The sequence below is a fragment of the Artemia sp. Qi Xiang Cuo genome, chromosome 3 (genome assembly GCF_049724085.1).
Source record: "Artemia sp. Qi Xiang Cuo chromosome 3, ASM4972408v1, whole genome shotgun sequence".
Classification (NCBI taxonomy): Eukaryota; Metazoa; Arthropoda; class Branchiopoda; order Anostraca; family Artemiidae; genus Artemia; species Artemia sp. Qi Xiang Cuo.
Genome location: NC_142796.1, coordinates 12149325 through 12167411, shown reverse-complemented (window position 1 = coordinate 12167411; position 18087 = coordinate 12149325). Strand labels below are relative to the sequence as shown.

General features: G+C 33.2%; 1 protein-coding gene across 1 annotated transcript in view; it reads left to right on the top strand.

The window, feature by feature from the left end:
* Ctr9 (RNA polymerase-associated protein Ctr9) overlaps window positions 1–18087 on the top strand; it is a 66736-nt gene that overhangs the window by 14296 nt on the left and 34353 nt on the right. Inside the window, exons 2-4 of the mRNA XM_089108475.1 lie at window positions 1089–1237; window positions 10378–10617; window positions 11516–11784. Coding sequence (XP_088964601.1) covers window positions 1097–1237; window positions 10378–10617; window positions 11516–11784 — 650 coding nt within the window. The 5' untranslated portion in view covers window positions 1089–1096. The remainder of the gene's footprint in view (window positions 1–1088; window positions 1238–10377; window positions 10618–11515; window positions 11785–18087) is intronic.

Genomic DNA, 18087 nt, shown 5'->3' with positions numbered 1-18087 from the left:
CACAGCCTCAATTTTGTCTTCATAGTTTTAGTCAAATCTGACTTTATAATAATGTTTATGATAATTTTGGGGCAATTCAACCTATTTTGGAATTGAAAATTTTAATAATAAGTTAATATTTTTTTAGGAATGTGACAGTTTTTCATATATTTTAACAAACTATGATATAAAATTTTAATTCCCAGGTTATTCTATAAGTGCTTATAACTGATTCCACATGATTTGATAGAAAAGAGGTAAATGACCTTGACTAGAAATAAACCAATGGATTATTTTTTTCTGCGTTTCTTTAACATCATGGAGTATGTAATTGCATAAAGTTGGATTTTATTAGTTGTAAAATGCTCTAATACCCCATCCCCATTCCCTAAAAATTCCAATATTTAGGGTCTTCCTATTTAATGAACCACGGTGTACTTAAACCATTTATATTCCTGTTTCATATTTAATATTCTGTTGTGATGTCCAGTTTTGAGTCAAAGTTAAATGACTTACATGAAGGAAGATTTAAAGTCCACTAACATGGTGTCTTTTTTTTGGGTTGTCCTCTAGGCATATTTTATGCCAAAGAAAAATATTGTCTGAACACAACACCTTTTATACAAAGCCTGTCATCATTGCAATACTATCATGTGACTTTTTGCTCTTTAAATGTTTATGAAAATTATGTCATTCATATGAATTTTTTTTTCAGAATTAAGGCTCTAAAGTGTAGTCAGTCAAAGGATGCCGCACCATGCCCCACCATTTTGGTCTGTGCTGTGTGATCACAGCATTAGAGAAATAGGTACTTATCTTTAGCCCCTTGGAAGGGTAGAGGTATCATGTGTTTTCCTGGGAGTAAAAATGGATATCAAGGAGTAAAAATTCATGTTCTTTTGGCATAATGTTATATTTTTCATGAGGGGTGGGTGGGTGTTATCCTTTGTGATTTTGGGGGTGGGGTTTTTGATTTGTGCAAGCATGCCTTGGGGACAGCCCATCCCATAATGATGTTGTTTAAAGTAACTCTGTATGCATGATAGATTGATAGGTTATTTCTTATTAATAACTATGGTGTTGAGCCTAATATCTATTTATTATTTTAGCTGCAGTCATGTTGGGTTCCATTGAAATCCCACTGAGAGACACAGATGAAGTCATTGAATTGGATGTTGACTCCCTTCCAGATGCTTGTGAAGTCATTGGTATTTTAAAACAAGAACAAACTCAATTAGGTTTATGGGTTACATTGGCTGTAAGTATGAGGGATCATTGAACTTATTAACCAGAAGCTTGTAGGTCATGCAACTCATATAAAAACAAATCTATTTACCTTATATTGTGCTTGCTAGCAGGATAAGGGGATGGAGACTTCTTCTATGGATATCTTGCTAATTTAGTAATAAGATTCATTGAGGTAAAACTCCAGTTCAATTTTAGCTGACCTTGTTTCTCCCTGACCTTTTCGTCTCCAGCTTTGAATGAGGCAATTGTTGCAAACTTGATCATGGGCTCAGAGAAATTTTTCAAAAGTGGAATAGCTTTGACAATAAACGAACATTGTTGCTTGCTTGTCTGGGCACGTTTTGCGTTTGGCTGTGACCTTATATGTGACTAGACAGTGAAGGGCTTAAAATTAGGTTCAAGAACCAAGCTTTTAAGATCTTATTTGCCATAATCACAATACCTTCATCTTATTTGCCATAATCACAATACCTTCATCTTATTTGCCATAATCACAATACCTTCATCTTATTTGCCATAATCACAATACCTTCATCTTATTTGCCATAATCACAATACCTTCATCTTATTTGCCATAATCACAATACCTTCATCTTATTTGCCATAATCACAATACCTTCATCTTATTTGCCATAATCACAATACCTTCGTCTTATTTGCCATAATCACAATACCTTCATCTTATTTGCCATAATCACAATACCTTCATCTTATTTGCCATAATCACAATACCTTCATCTTATGCCATAATCACAATACCTTCATCTTATTTGCCATAATCACAATACCTTCATCTTATTTGCCATAATCACAATACGTTCATCTTATTTACCATAATCACAATACCTTCATATTATTTGCCATAATCACAATACCTTCATCTTATTTGCCATAATCACAATCCCTTCATCTTATTTGCCATAATCACAATACCTTCATCTTATTTGCAATAATCACAATACCTTCATCTTATTTGCCATAATCACAATACCTTCATCTTATTGGCGATAATCACAATACCTTCATCTTATTTGCCATAATCACAATACCTTCATCTTATTTGCCATAATTACAATACCTTCATCTTATTTGCCATAATCACATTACCTTCATCTTATTTGCCATAATCACAATACCTTCATCTTATTTGCTATAATCACAATACCTTCATCTTATTTGCCATAATCACAATACCTTCATCTTATTTGCCATAATCACAATACCTTCATCTTATTTGCCATAATCACAATACCTTCATCTTATTTGCCATAATAACAATACCTTCATCTTATTTGCCATAATCACAATACCTTCATCTTATTTGCCATAATCACATTACCATCATCTTATTTGCCATAATCACAATACCTTCATCTTATTTGCCATAATCACAATACCTTCATCTTATTTTCTATAATCACAATACCTTCATCTTATTTGCCATAATCACAATACCTTCATCTTATTTGCCATAATCACAATACCTTCATCTTATTTGCCATAATCACATTACCTTCATCTTATTTGCCATAATCACAATACCTTCATCTTATTGGCTATAATCACAATACCTTCATCTTATTTGCCATAATCACAATACCTTCATCTTATTTGCCATAATTACAATACCTTCATCTTATTTGCCATAATCACAATACCTTCATCTTATTTGCCATAATCACAATACCTTCATCTTATTTGCCATAATCACAATACCTTCATCTTATTTGCCATAATCACAATACCTTCATCTTATTTGACATATTCACAATACCTTCATCTTATTTGCCATAATCACAATACCTTCATCTTATTTGCCATATTCACAATACCTTCATCTTATTTGCCATAATCATAATACCTTCATCTTATTTGCCATAATCACAATACCTTCATCTTATTTGCCATAATCACAATAACTTCATCTTATTTGCCATAATCACAATACCTTCATCTTATTTGCCATAATCACAATACCTTCATCTTATTTGCCATAATCACAATACCTTCATCTTATTTGCCATACTCACAATACATTCATCTTATTTGCCATAATCACAATACCTTCATCTTATTTGCCATAATCACAATACTTTCATCTTATTTGCCATAATCACAATCCCTTCATCTTATTTGCCATAATCACAATACCTTCATCTTATTTGCCATAATCACAATACCTTCATCTTATTTGCCATAATTATAATACCTTCATCTTATTTGCCATAATCACATTACCTTCATCTAATTTGCCACAATCACAATACCTTCATCTTATTTGCCATAATCACAATACCTTCATCTTATTTGCCATAATCACAATACCTTCATCTTATTTGCCATAATCACAATACCTTCATCTTATTTTCCATAATCACAATACCTTCATCTTATTTTCCATAATCACAATACCTTCATCTTATTTGCCATAGTCACAATACCTTCATCTTATTTTCGATAATCACAATACCTTCATCTTATTTGCCATAATCACAATACCTTCATCTTATTTGCCATAATCACAATACCTTCATCTTATTTGCCATAATCACAATACCTTCATCTTATTTGCCATAATCACAATACCTTCATCTTATTTGCCATAATCACATTACCTTCATCTTATCTGCCATAATCACAATACCTTCATCTTATTTGCGATAATCACAATACCTTCATCTTATTTGCCATAATCACAATACCTTCATCTTATTTGCCATAATCACAATACCTTCATCTTATTTTCCATAATCACAATACCTTCATCTCATTTGCCATAGTCACAATACCTTCATCTTATTTGCCATAATCACAATACCTTCATCTTATTTTCCATAATCACAATACCTTCATCTTATTTTCCATAATCACAATACCTTCATCTTATTTGCCATAGTCACAATACCTTCATCTTATTTTCGATAATCACAATACCTTCTTCTTATTTGCCATAATCACAATACCTTCATCTTATTTGCCATAATCACAATACCTTCATCTTATTTGCCATAATCACAATACCTTCATCTTATTTGCCATAATCACAATACCTTCATCTTATTTGCCATAATCACATTACCTTCATCTTATCTGCCATAATCACAATACCTTCATCTTATTTGCTATAATCACAATACCTTCATCTTATTTGCCATAATCACAATTACTTCATCGTATTTGCCATAATCACAATACCTTCATCTTATTTTCCATAATCACAATACCTTCATCTCATTTGCCATAGTCACAATACCTTCATCTTATTTGCCATAGTCAAAATACCTTCATCTTATTTTCGATAATCACAATACCTTCATCTTATTTGCCATAATCACAATACCTTCATCTTATTTGCCATAATCACAATACCTTCATCTTATTTGATATAATCACAATACCTTCATCTTATTTGCCATAGTCACAATACCTTCATCTTATTTGCAATAATCACAATACTTTCATATTATTTGCAATAATCACAATCCCTTCATCTTATTTGCCATAATCACAATACCTTCATCTTATTTGCCATAATCACAATACCTTCATCTTATTTGACATAATCACAATACCTTCATCTTATTGGCTATAATCACAATACCTTCATCTTATTTGCCATAATCACAATACCTTCATCTTATTTGCCATAATAACAATACCTTCATCTTATTTGCCATAATCACAATACCTTCATCTTATTTGCCATAATCACAATACCTTCATCTTATTTGCCATATTCACAATACCTTCATCTTATTTGCCATAATCACAATACCTTCATCTGATTTGACATATTCACAATACCTTCATCTTATTTGCCATAATCACAATACCTTCATCTTATTTGCCATAGTCACAATACCTTCATCTTATTTGCCATAATCATAATACCTTCATCTTATTTGCCACAATCACAATACCTTCATCTTATTTGCCATAATCACAATACCTTCATCTTATTTGCCATAATCACAATACCTTCATCTTATTTGCCATAATCACAATACCTTCATCTTATTTTCCATAATCACAATACCTTCATCTTATTTGCCATAATCACAATACCTTCATCTTATTTGCCATAATCACAATACCTTCATCTTATTTGCCATAATCACAATACTTTCATCTTATTTGCCATAATCACAATCCCTTCATCTTATTTGCCATAATCACAATACCTTCATCTTATTTGCCATAATCACAATACCTTCATCTTATTTGCCATAATTATAATACCTTCATCTTATTTGCCATAATCACATTACCTTCATCTTATTTGCCATAATCACAATACCTTCATCTTATTTGCCATAATCACAATACCTTCATCTTATTTGCCATAATCACAATACCTTCTTCTTATTTGCCATAATAACAATACCTTCATCTTATTTGCCATAATCACAATACCTTCATCTTATTTGCCATAATCACAATACCTTCATCTTATTTGCCATAATCACAATTCCTTCATCTTATTTGCCATAATCACATTACCTTCATCTTATCTGCCATAATCACAATACCTTCATCTTATTTGCTATAATCACAATACCTTCATCTTATTTGCCATAATCACAATTACTTCATCGTATTTGCCATAATCACAATACCTTCATCTTATTTTCCATAATCACAATACCTTCATCTCATTTGCCATAGTCACAATACCTTCATCTTATTTGCCATAATCACAATACCTTCATCTTATTTGCCATAATCGCAATACCTTCATCTTATTTGCCATAATCACAATACCTTCATCTTATTTGCCATAATCACGATACCTTCATCTTATTTGCCATAATCACAATACCTTCATCTTATTTGCCATAATCACAATACCTTCATCTTATTTGCCATAATCACAATACCTTCATCTTATTTGCCATAATCACAATACCTTCATCTTATTTGCCATAATCACAATACCTTCATCTTATTTGCCATAATCACAATACCTTCATCTTATTTGCCATAATCATAATACCTTCATCTTATTTGCCATAATCACAATACCTTCATCTTTCTGTTGTAAGGTTTGATGTCTTTAGGAGCATAAAATAGTTTTATAAAATTTATTTTAAGACACAAGTGTTTTATTGCTCTTCTTTGGCTTCTGATCAATTGTCAGCTTTCATGGTATGAATTTTGAAGCAATACATCTCATACCCAGATTGTCTGACAAGGTCTGTTAAACATGTCTGTACAACATTCCTATAATCACAGAAAAACTTGGATTTGTTTGTCAATGATTGCCTCTTGTATTCTTGTTAAGATTCAATGTGTTGTGCTTTTTGATGGTCAGCCCAAAATCTCATCACTGATCTTTTTTCATGCATGCTTGAAGCATTTGTGTCACAAAGCAGTTCTACTTTGACCCTTAGTGTTGCCAACAAATGCCTCTATGTGTATTTCAGGAGCACTTATAGCAGCTTTTTATGTCCTTGAATCAAATATTTGTCCAGGCTCTTTGCTCCTCAGATTTGAAGGATTACCAAAACACTGAAACACAACATTGTTGAAATTTATAAAACTTGACATCCATCACAGCTTTTGACAGGGGTTTCAATTCACAAAAATATAAGGAGGGAGAAAGATTTTTCTAATTAAAAAAAAAGAGTATACAAAAATATATTATCAAAAAGGGGGGAATTGGTTATCAATTTGAATATGAAAGGAATGTCAATAAGACCCGCGCCACAAGGATTGCAGCAACAAGGAGTGTAGTAGTAGTTGTAATAATTTATTATAAAATAAATCAGAAACAAAATCAGCTGTTAGCACACCAAGAGCACTGCTTGCAAGGGTGGGCAACTAATAAAGGAAACAAAACATTTATATTCTATAAAAACTAAGAGGGTGAAACCCTGTACTGAAAAAATAGTTAAATAAAATATTTCATACACAATAAAACTACATAATGTCATGATCCCAAAGCAAAAATATCTGTATTTATTATCATTTTTATTTCCATCAACCTCAAACTGTTTCAAAGGTATACTTACAAAGCAACCTCACTCAGATTTAAATTGACTAATGGGGAATTCCATTAGTGAATAAGAATGTCTAGATGGCAAAATAGACAAGAGTAATGACAAGGTTGGTTATGGTAAATGAAATAGAGATATGTGATATTTCCTGTCAAAGAGAGATTTGCAACTTACATGCTTGAACTCAGCCCACTATAGCAGCTGGTTTATTCTGTTTGCCTGTATCTTCTTTGGTTCTCAATATACTTAAGGCCATTTTCACATGGATGCAAGGTGGGTGAAAATTCTATATCCAAGTGAATTTGTGTTTTTGACTGGATTCCTCCAATGAATATATGTTTTTGCTTTCATCCTCTGCTTATCCAGTTCTTATTGAAACTGATAAAAGGCCTTAGTTCAACTCTGCCTTTTTGGCCAGAGTAAAACTGGATATACAAATCCCCTTTTTTATTGAAAAAATTGTTGTTTTCTGAAGGATGGGAGGTGAACATGAGTTCAGCTTTCATCCCCGTGAAATTGGGCCCGTAGAAGATCCTGTTCTTTCTTTTTTTTTAAAATGTCATTTTCCAAATAAAGCCAAAGAAAATTAGTTCCAGTTTTATTTTATTTATTTTTGCTAGTTTGATTTTAATTGTGCTGAAAATTTGATGTTTTAAGTGAATAATAAACCAAACTGAATTGAACTAAACTGAAGTGAGAAAACAATTTTTCATATTTCTTTTGTGAGAAATATATTCTTTATAATACATGTCTTATATGCACTGAGGGGTTTTGGTATTTTAGAGAATGTTCATACACTGTCTGATAATCACAGGAGTAGCTATGACTCTCTTATTGGGCGAATACTTGTGTGTTAGCTTTTGGAGAGGCAAGCCCACATAGAGTCTCAGGCAGGTTACCAAGTTTTAAAAAACACACATGACTGTTAAGTCGCCTGAAATCACAGGCAAACAAGCGTCCAGCCCAAAGGCTAATAGGGCTTTTACTATAGCGTACATTCATTCCAAATTGAAAGTTGGGTACCAGCCAGGCCATATCAAGGGGGTCTCCAAAAATAGAGCGTTTGGTCTCACAATGGAGCTATATACTTGGTGCTTATAAAAGCTGTATCTGTACAAAAAAAGTAACTTATAAAATTTTTAGAATTCTTTGTGTTACTGTAATCTAGATGGCGTTTGTTTCTTCTCTAAAACTATGGTGAACTTTAAGTCTGATCAAATCCACCTTTTTGCTGAAAAAATGGTTGTTTTCACAAGGATGAGATTGACAAACATGAGTTCAACTTTCATTCTCGTGAAAATGGACCCTTAGAAGATCCTGTTGTTTCTTTTCCAAAAAAAAAGTCATTTCCCAACCCTGTTTAACTAGTAATAGTTGAAAAATGGAGTATTTGGTTTCAAAATTATTTCTACCATATCTTTGGTAGTTATAAAAATCTTTATCTGTATAATTTGTAGAATGTCTTTTCAGTTAATATAACCTAAATGGCTCTGGTTTCTTTTTCCTCTGAAACTTTGTTGAGCTTTCTATTCTAATAAATTACTTTTATAGTTATCATCCAATATTCCAATTGATGTTTCATTAAATGGACGTGCGCTAATGCCCCCTTCCCCAATCAAAAAGTTTCCCACATTTTTGAACAGTTGTTATTCAAATTATCAAATGAATTTTTCCCTCCCCCCCTGCCGAAAAAAAATCGCTGTACGTCCCTGTCTTTTTATCATTAATAACGAAGCAATAAATTAGTAATTTGATTATTATTAGTAATTTATTCATCTAATATTTCTTTTGTTTTTGCAAGTAGAATATGATGAACATGTGAGTTTAAGTTTGGGTCTGTTAATCAGGTTTGACTATAGGCCTATATCAATTAAATCAGCTTGATTTTAAAATTATGTTTCACTTGCTAGACTCTATTGTATGTATTTTGGAAAGTAAATTTGGAATCATATGAACATGACTCTTAGGACGCCTAATTATACATTTCCAACTTCCAGTCCTCTTTCATTTCTTCTGCCTGCTCTCCATTGAATTCTTCTTGTACAGGTTAGTGCTATTGTTCTGCTTCTTCCAGCAGTCGAAATTTGCTTGTATGTGGGTTTGTCTGGTTTATTGGAATCCACTTTGGGAAACTTAAATATTAGTTTCTTATGTGAATACAGCCATAAAATTTCCACAGAGGGGGGGGGCAAGTTCTACCAGGAACGTTATTTTTTTACTAAAACTTAAATGCCAATATATCTCATTTTTGTACATGTTTTTAATATCGTCTTGTTTCCCAGGGGAGGGAGCATCCTAAGATGTATCCTTGGAATTCATTGAAAAGATAAGATTACAAACGCTTTCATTCGTAAAAAAAAAACAGACCACTAGTGACTGATAAAATCGCAAGTACTGATATGTGATATTGGGATCACCTGGTAATTTCACATAATTTTAAAAGCATTTACAAATTCGTGCTTGTAAAATTATGCTGGGAGAAAGCTATACTTCTTTCGAAAAGTCCCTTGAATTATTGGAACTTGAGTCACTCCATAACCGCCGCAAAAGTCTTATAATCAAATTTGTACAATACATTCTAGAAGCTCAAAACAGGTTTATCCTCCCCCGAAAGCAACCCTGAACTCACTCACTAGAAGACACAACAAGTTGACCCAGTTTCCTGCCGCCCAGCGCGGTATCAGCACTCTTTTATTCCCTTTTTCATGGGTCTGTTTAACAGCATAAAGTGATTGTAGTTCTTGTTTGTGTAGCTTGTAAACTGCTCAGTTTTAGTACTTCTTAGTGCTGTGTCAAGTGTGTCAATAAATATTTCTATGTCTTTGGTACGCTTGGGGAAAGGTCGCCTCCCTCACGATCTATGGTACTTCGCGGTATCAGAAGGTGTGGACGGCAAAAAGCTACAGTTAGAACTTGTCTGGAGAAAGATGCTGTACTATTGAGATCGTCAATGGAAGATCCTTGGTCTGCAGTACTCCCTAGGCCATCACGGAGAAGCACCATTGATGCCTTATGCGCCAACAGGCGTGGGAAACCTAAGTAAGTAGGTGAGTAAGTCCCGGGGAGGGGGTTGAATAATAAAACATGGTATGTATGTATGCCATTATACAACTATTACATAACCTATGATTTAATACTTTTTATTGTCTTTTAGGTAGAATATTATAAACAAGGCAAGATACATGATTTTGTGAAAATCTTAGAGACAGCCCAGAGTGATGCAAAAGCTGACTACAAGGAGTGTGAACGGGATCAAATGCGTCTGTTTGACACCCTTGCAGCCTATTATGTTCAACAGGCGTCCAAGGAGAAACACAAGGATAAACGAAGAGACCTGTTTACCAGAGCTACTCATTTATATACTGCTGCAGATAGGATAATTATGTACGATCAGGTAAGTAACATTCAATTTTAAAAATTGGTACAACCTCTGCAGTCACCTATATATGATTTTTTTTTTGGGGGGGGGGGCATAAATAGCCAGCAGCATCAGTAATCAAACACCTTCACGGACAAAGTATTTCAAGACTAGCTTGCTAACCACTCAGCTAGGACGGGCAATTTTCTTTTTGACTCAATGGCTAATACGCGTTTTACATATGAAGGATGACAGATTGCCAAAAATGAAGGATGAAGGATGGCAGATTGCCAAAAATCACCGCTTTTGGACATTCTTCTAAGGCCAAACCAAGGAGATGTTTGAAGGATGAAGGATAGCAGCTTTCCAAAATGTTCTTTTTTGGTAGTCTATTTGGGGCTGAACGAAAAGAAAGTTGTATCTGAATGGAGTGGGAAGAGGTCACAAGGAGGGACTTAAAGGAAGTTGGAACTTCTTGAGAGGAGTAAAGAGTGAAGGCTTGAATAGATTGTAGTGTAAGAAGAACCTTCGTAGCTGTGTTTTTCTCAGTGGACACGGTGCTGCGGTTAGTTCTTAAAAGTAGTTGTACTAGTACTAATTTGCGCATCAAACCTCTTTTATTTTTGTATTGCACTCACTTATTTGTGATACATTTTCTTTACGAACAGATTATGTATATATATATATATATATATATATATATATATATATATATATATATATATATATATATATATATATATATATATATATATATATATATATATATATATATATATATATATATATATATATATATATATATATATATATATATATATATATATATATATATAAATTTAAAGATAATTCTTTTGCTTATATTTCTTATTTATTGTTTTATGTTTATATGTGTTTTTTGTGTTTGTTTGACGAAGTTCTTTGTTTTTTTTAGAATCACCTTCTTGGTCGTGCCTATTTCTGCCTTATTGAAGGTGATAAAATGAGCCAAGCTGATCAGCAGTTTGGTTTCGTTCTTGGACAGTCACCCAACTGCTTACCTGCGCTGCTTGGTAAGGCTTGCATTGCTTTCAATAAGAAAGACTATAAAGGGGCGTTGGCTTTTTATAAAAAGGCGTTGAGGAATCATCCGGATAGTCCCGCTTCTGTTCGTCTTGGTATGGCTCATTGCTTTCTTAAACTTGGAAACCAGGAAAAGGCCAGGTTAGTAGTTCAATATGAAGTAGCTTTGTGGTCCTAAGCTCCCCCCCTCTCGAGGAAAAATGAAGTTAGAATCTAAGATAGAATATAATAAAAACTCTGGTGCATAGTACAAAGATATAGTATTTGACTGGAAAAAAAAAAACAAAGTGCCTTGGCCACAAAAAAAAAAAAAAGAGCAATATACAGCAACTAAGAGTAAATTAAACCCTTTGAAAAGAAAGATTAAAACAAAAAATATACCATTCAGAAACATTAATAGCCTATAAGCAAAATTATTACATAAATCCCTCTTGGTGGGTCATGCCCAGTCAAATAAACCGTGCCAGATTCCTAATGCTAATAAAACATCTGTTTCCTAACAATTCTTCTGCCCACAGCTCTTCCCCAAAAAATCTCCTTTCTATAATCCCTTAACCAAAATCCCCCCACTCTCCACACATTGGACAGTTATAATGGACCACTCCTCATTCTAACCCTTTCCATATATCCTCTTTTTACACCTAGTATCATAGAATTATCTCTACAAGAAATTGCTCTGTCAATATCATCCCTAGACAACACAGCTCTAAAATACGTCCGTTCCCCATATCTCCTTTATCTTAAAATATAAACAAGAGAATCATATGTTCGTCGGATATGACACGCACCCAGTGAATTTCCTGATCAATGAAAATTGAATTTACTTGTTTAGACACCTCCTCTACCTCCCTACCCCACACCTCCCACCACAACCCTCTACCTTTTTTCCGCAACCTTCATTCCATTCACCAAATATTCAGGATAAATCTGAAATTGCCTTAATCTGGTCTATCCACGAACACTTCCTTATGTATAAAAAGAAACTCGTCCAATATTTCCCTCACTACCCGATGGTTTCCTTGGTTAGCCCATGGCTTCGAAACCGTATGCACTACCTAAACTATTAAACTGCTCACTTAAACCTGGTATCTTTCTATAATATTTTAAGTGTAATCTTTCCGATCTAGCATTTCTATCAAAACCCCAACCTTTGTTCCATACTCCATTGCAGATCTAATCTTTGATTTAAACACCCGTTTTGCTGTTCAGGCCAGACCATTCTCTGGTGTTTACACCTCTAACTAATATCTCCGATAGCTACTGACCTGAAGCAATTACTTGAACCATTCCTTCCCCTTTTTTTCAACTAACTCTATATGCTTATCTCATAAATTCTATGTATATACATAATTGTGTATATATATGTTTACTTTAAGTTAAAACTTGACTTTGGAGGTTCTATAACGTTTTTGGGTAAATATCCCGTGATTTCAAGGCCACGGGCCCAAAGGCCTATCGTCCGTATCTCCCTGAAGGGGATCAACTAGAAGATCTCTGATACTTTGTTCTTTTAGACTTGGCAAAAGTGAAAATAACAACTGGTAACACTGTGAACAAGCCAAAATTAAAGTAAAGTCGTAAAATATATAACCAATTTTTAGTATAATTAAAAAAAAAAAAAAAATTAGTCTTTCTTTTACAAAACCTGGAAGAAAATCTTGAAAAAACGACAGGTCTACAGTCATTAGGAAGAAAAAGAAGAACTGTCAAACGAATATTTCGCACTTATATCGTTCTATATTGAGATGAAAGGATCTAAACCGTAAAACTTCAAAGAGGAAGAAATTTAAAAATAAAAAAGGAACAGAACGAAAAAGTCAAGCCAATATGTACAATAGCTACTCTATGAGTAGCTAGATTTTAATTTTAGATTTCTTCCTTTTATTAATGTTATTATGGCTTGTATTTCTTATTTCTCTACATTAAGGAGACCTTTTGTATACAGTTGAACTATTCATTTGAATATGCTTCTTTCTCTTTCTATGGACCACAGACCTATTTTTGTTAAAGATTTTTTTTTTCGTTGGTTTCAGTGGTGTCAATTCGCGGAAATGTGGGAGTGGTAGTGACATTTTTCCAAATCTAGGGGGAATGTGTATTTTTTATAAATCTTTTTGGTGGAGGGTAGGGATTAAAAAAATTTAAGAAGTGGCAAATGCCCCAAAACCAAGTGACGACACTGTTTGGTTTTGTCATGCTAGGCCAGTCTGTCGCTGGATCTTTTATTAATCTTTCTAAAGGCCATATCAATTTTACTATTTTTCGTTCGATCTGGCATTCTGGCTATCAACGTTTTTTATTAGCTGTGTACTATGAATAGCTGTCTAAAAAAATTACGTATTGGCTTATTGTGACTCGTAAACCGGAACACACGTAGGAGGTGTGTATATCCTTCTTGAAATGCTGCGATTTTACTTCAATCTTTTTTTCGTATAGTTTTTGTATAATTCATACTTTGTTTATTGCGACTTTAAAAAAATTACTACCCCTTATTGTGACTGGAATATAAAAAAACATTATTAAACATCATAAATTTAGTATTCCTTTTGCTATGTACTACTGCTGCTTAAAATTTGTTGCAGTGTTGCCATACTTGAAGCTAACATATTGGCAAAGACTCCTCCTCTATTTTATTCTACTTGAAGTTTCTGCTTTGGTCACCTCCCAAGTAATACATAAAAGTTATAGTAATTTTTATAACTTGTTTTAGCCTATTTGAGCCATATAATTATTTTTTTACTCGCATCTGTGTTTTTGATAATCTGTATTCGTTGCATATCCTATAGGCCTGTCCAATTTGTTCTTCAAAATGTTTGTTCTAGTTAGAATCGAATCGCTTCTTTCATAACTCACGCGCTTGGATGTATATAATAATAATTTATTTTTAACCCACATCATATACAAAAATGATAATTGTGGAGTATAACGAAAAAAGTAGATAATACACTACGTACATGAGTTCATAAAACTTAAAAACTTCCCAAGAGCAGAGCAACCAAAAAAAAGAAAATATTCAAGATACAAAACACACACACAAAAAAAAACTTAAACTATTTATGACAAATAGACGGACCAAGACATGATACAGCGGACCCGAACATAATGGAGCATCATTTAAAAATTTAGAACTTCATATTTGAAATGTTTGAATATTATCTGTTCATGAATATAACGAATTTAAATTACTATTGCGAAAAAAAACTCAAACAACAAAACAAAAGAACAGAAACTTTAGCAAACGAGTAAGGCCACTGTGGGCTGGCAGATACTTATATTTAGACTGGGGTAATTTGCAGGCAAGCATATGCATTTACCAAATTTACTTCCTTATAACAATTAATTTTAGATGAACTGAATTTATTTATTTACAAACTATTGATAAAATAAATATCACTTTAAATAACGGTTAAAGAAAGGAATCAAAGCACATGATGAAAGACTACCGTAACCCTTTGGCTCTTAATCATTATTCATTTATTAAAAAAAATAAAAAATCATCTTAATTCTCTTAGCCTTAGTTAGTAGTAGTTTCGTTTCATTTTACATGTCACATTAGTTAGTCTTTTTATTTGGAATTTTTTCTCTAAATGTTTTAAAAAACTTATTCATGAGAAAATATATCCTAAAATGTTTCCCCATGCCCCCAACCGCAACTGCTAATCTTTTTTCTGTGAGGTTATCGTAATAGGCGATTTTAATCTGAATCTATATGATTCGACATCTTCAGCGACTGTGGATTATCTGTCAACTTTGCCGATGGGGCCTTACCGACAATGGACATGCCGACACGTTTCACTGTGACTACGATATCCTTCAACGGTGACTTTTTCATCTAGGGGAGGGTCGCAAGCCCAATTTGAAACTCAAGTATAACATTTTTAAACTCCTTGCAAGATTGAGGTATTAAAATAGTCCCCTGGTGATTATTTAAGATCTTCATTCCCTTGTAACGGGATCAAAATCCTAGAAGCATAAACTCTGCTATCGAGTTACTAATTAAGACAATATTTTTCTGATAGAATTCTAAGTTAAGAGGCATGAAATTTGCGTCGTGATATCTGTCTAACTAAGAGGCAAGTGCCTACATCGTGTCTTACTATGAAACTTATTATTAAACTTATAATTGATACTCAGAATAATAAGAAACTTATTATTCTAAGTATCAATTAAAATGGCTAAAATAAGCAAAATTCCGAAAGAAGGATTTCGCTATCTAATAGTTATCAATTAGCCAATCAATTCGTAGACAGAACTTTCGTTGGCAGAAAGAATTCCGAAATGTTAAATTTACAAGTCATGTATCTCGTAGTTAATCTTTAAATTCATGGTATGAATAATTTTACCGGCGCCAGTGTCGCAGGTGCAAAACAATGATGTCTTTAAGTATTGAATAGCATTCGCAGGTGCAAACAAAGTAGCCAATGGCGAAACAGTGTTTCACTTATAAAAAAAGGATACAAAGTAGAATAGACATTGTAGACCAGACTTTTGTTCGACAGAAAAAGTTAGGAGTGTCATTCTCATATCTATAAATTATACAAAGTAGAACATTAATAATGTGCTACAAAAACTTATTATGACAGGAAAAAATTCTGATGTGTCAATCTTACAACTATTAATCACGTTAAATTTAAAATAGCCAATTGGTGTATTCCTTGTCCAATAGGAATATAGGACATACGGTCCGAACCAATGGACCCAATGTAATATACAATGCCTGTAATATACAACGCCTGAATGTAACCTCGGGCGAAATTGGAGAGTATGGTTAGCAGGACTTAGCAATTTTGCGCCAGTTTAGAACGAGTTTTAGAGTGAGTCTTCGAGTAGAGTTTGAGAAAAATCAAATGCAAGCAATCTAACTATTGATAGTTTTTGACAATTATTATCAGAACATTGATAAACCCATGTTACATTGTATATGCCTCAGTGTATAACATTGTCCTAGTGCCTATGACTGTGAAGTGTTATACAGATAATTTTGATATTCCTGAACCAACTTTGTACCGCTAATGTGAGTAAAAATAAATACATTACTTTCTTAATTTTGTCTCTTCATGTTAGTATTTCTCAAGATAATCAGTCCTTGTGGCTCCAACCGCTCTCAAGGGAACCTGAATTCTTTTAATCTGATTTTGACTCAGTATGGCCATTAACAGACGCTCCCAGTTTGACTCGCTATTTTAATCCCCCGCTACGCGAAGCTCCCCCTCTCAAACTATGGTATAAAAATATAAGAAAAGAACTAATAAAGAAAACCCCCCATTAGACCCTTATTGACTGTTGATTCACTTTTCAAAAGATTATCATAAATTAAGTCAATATTCAAATTTCCATATGTTTTCCAAATATATGTTTTTTAATTTCTATGGCTTCTCTCGCCCATTGAGTACATAATGACATTATTGCAACCAAATGGAAGAACCAACAAGATGAATTGAATTTGGGGCTTGAAATATTTCACCATTTATCTCTATGATGTCGAAGAAGTGATCAATGCTGATCACTTCCTCCTAGAAAATTAACCGTACATATGCTTTATATATAACACGAAAGAAGTCAAGTTTTGTTAATGCTAATGAAATAAAATAAAATAGTATGAATATATAATACTTTAGAAACAAATTTGGGCTATATATTTGCACATAAGGGTGGGAGGGGGGAGGGGGATAAAGTAGAAATAGTTGTTGTAGTAGAACTTGTAAATACAGCACTAGTAGTAGTATTAGTAGTAGGGTGTAGATATTGCTTGTGATCAATTGATCTTCCCCTTTAAGCATCTCTGATAGTTCCAGTCATATAATATGCTCTTTTGACAATCTGAACACGCGTAGTGTCTTTTGATTTAGTTCAAATTTGGCCTCAATATTTTCTCAAATTTCACCTTCATAGACATAGGCTTGATGATATTAATATCGCGGTAATTATGGTACATGTTGCCTTTTGGTTGCCCTGCTGCCCTGTGGCCCACATGTTGGTTGCACATGTTTGGTTGCACATGTTGCCCTTTGGATTAGCATCACCCTCGTGGTGCTCCGAGAGTTTCACCAAAAAAACACCTCTCATCATTTTTTTTCATAAAAAAATAGAGGGTGCTCAGTTTCCTAGATGTCAGTCGTAATATTACTCCAGATTTTTAGAGCTAAATGATCTACCTTATAACCATAATAACAATTAAATTACTAATTAAATTATTAAATATAATTAAATTATTAATCTATCAGTTTCAGAATCAAATCACTTCTGTTGTACCTCACACGACTGGCTATGAATACATTTTACCAAATTTACTCCCTTATTATAATTAGTTAAGTTAACCAGGAAACTAAGTAGGTATGTTAAATTGACATTTAATAGATTTGTCTACTAAAGGTCTATTTAATAGTATTAAACTTACTCTCATGAAATATTTCAGAAATAGACTTATCCCGTTTGAACTGAACT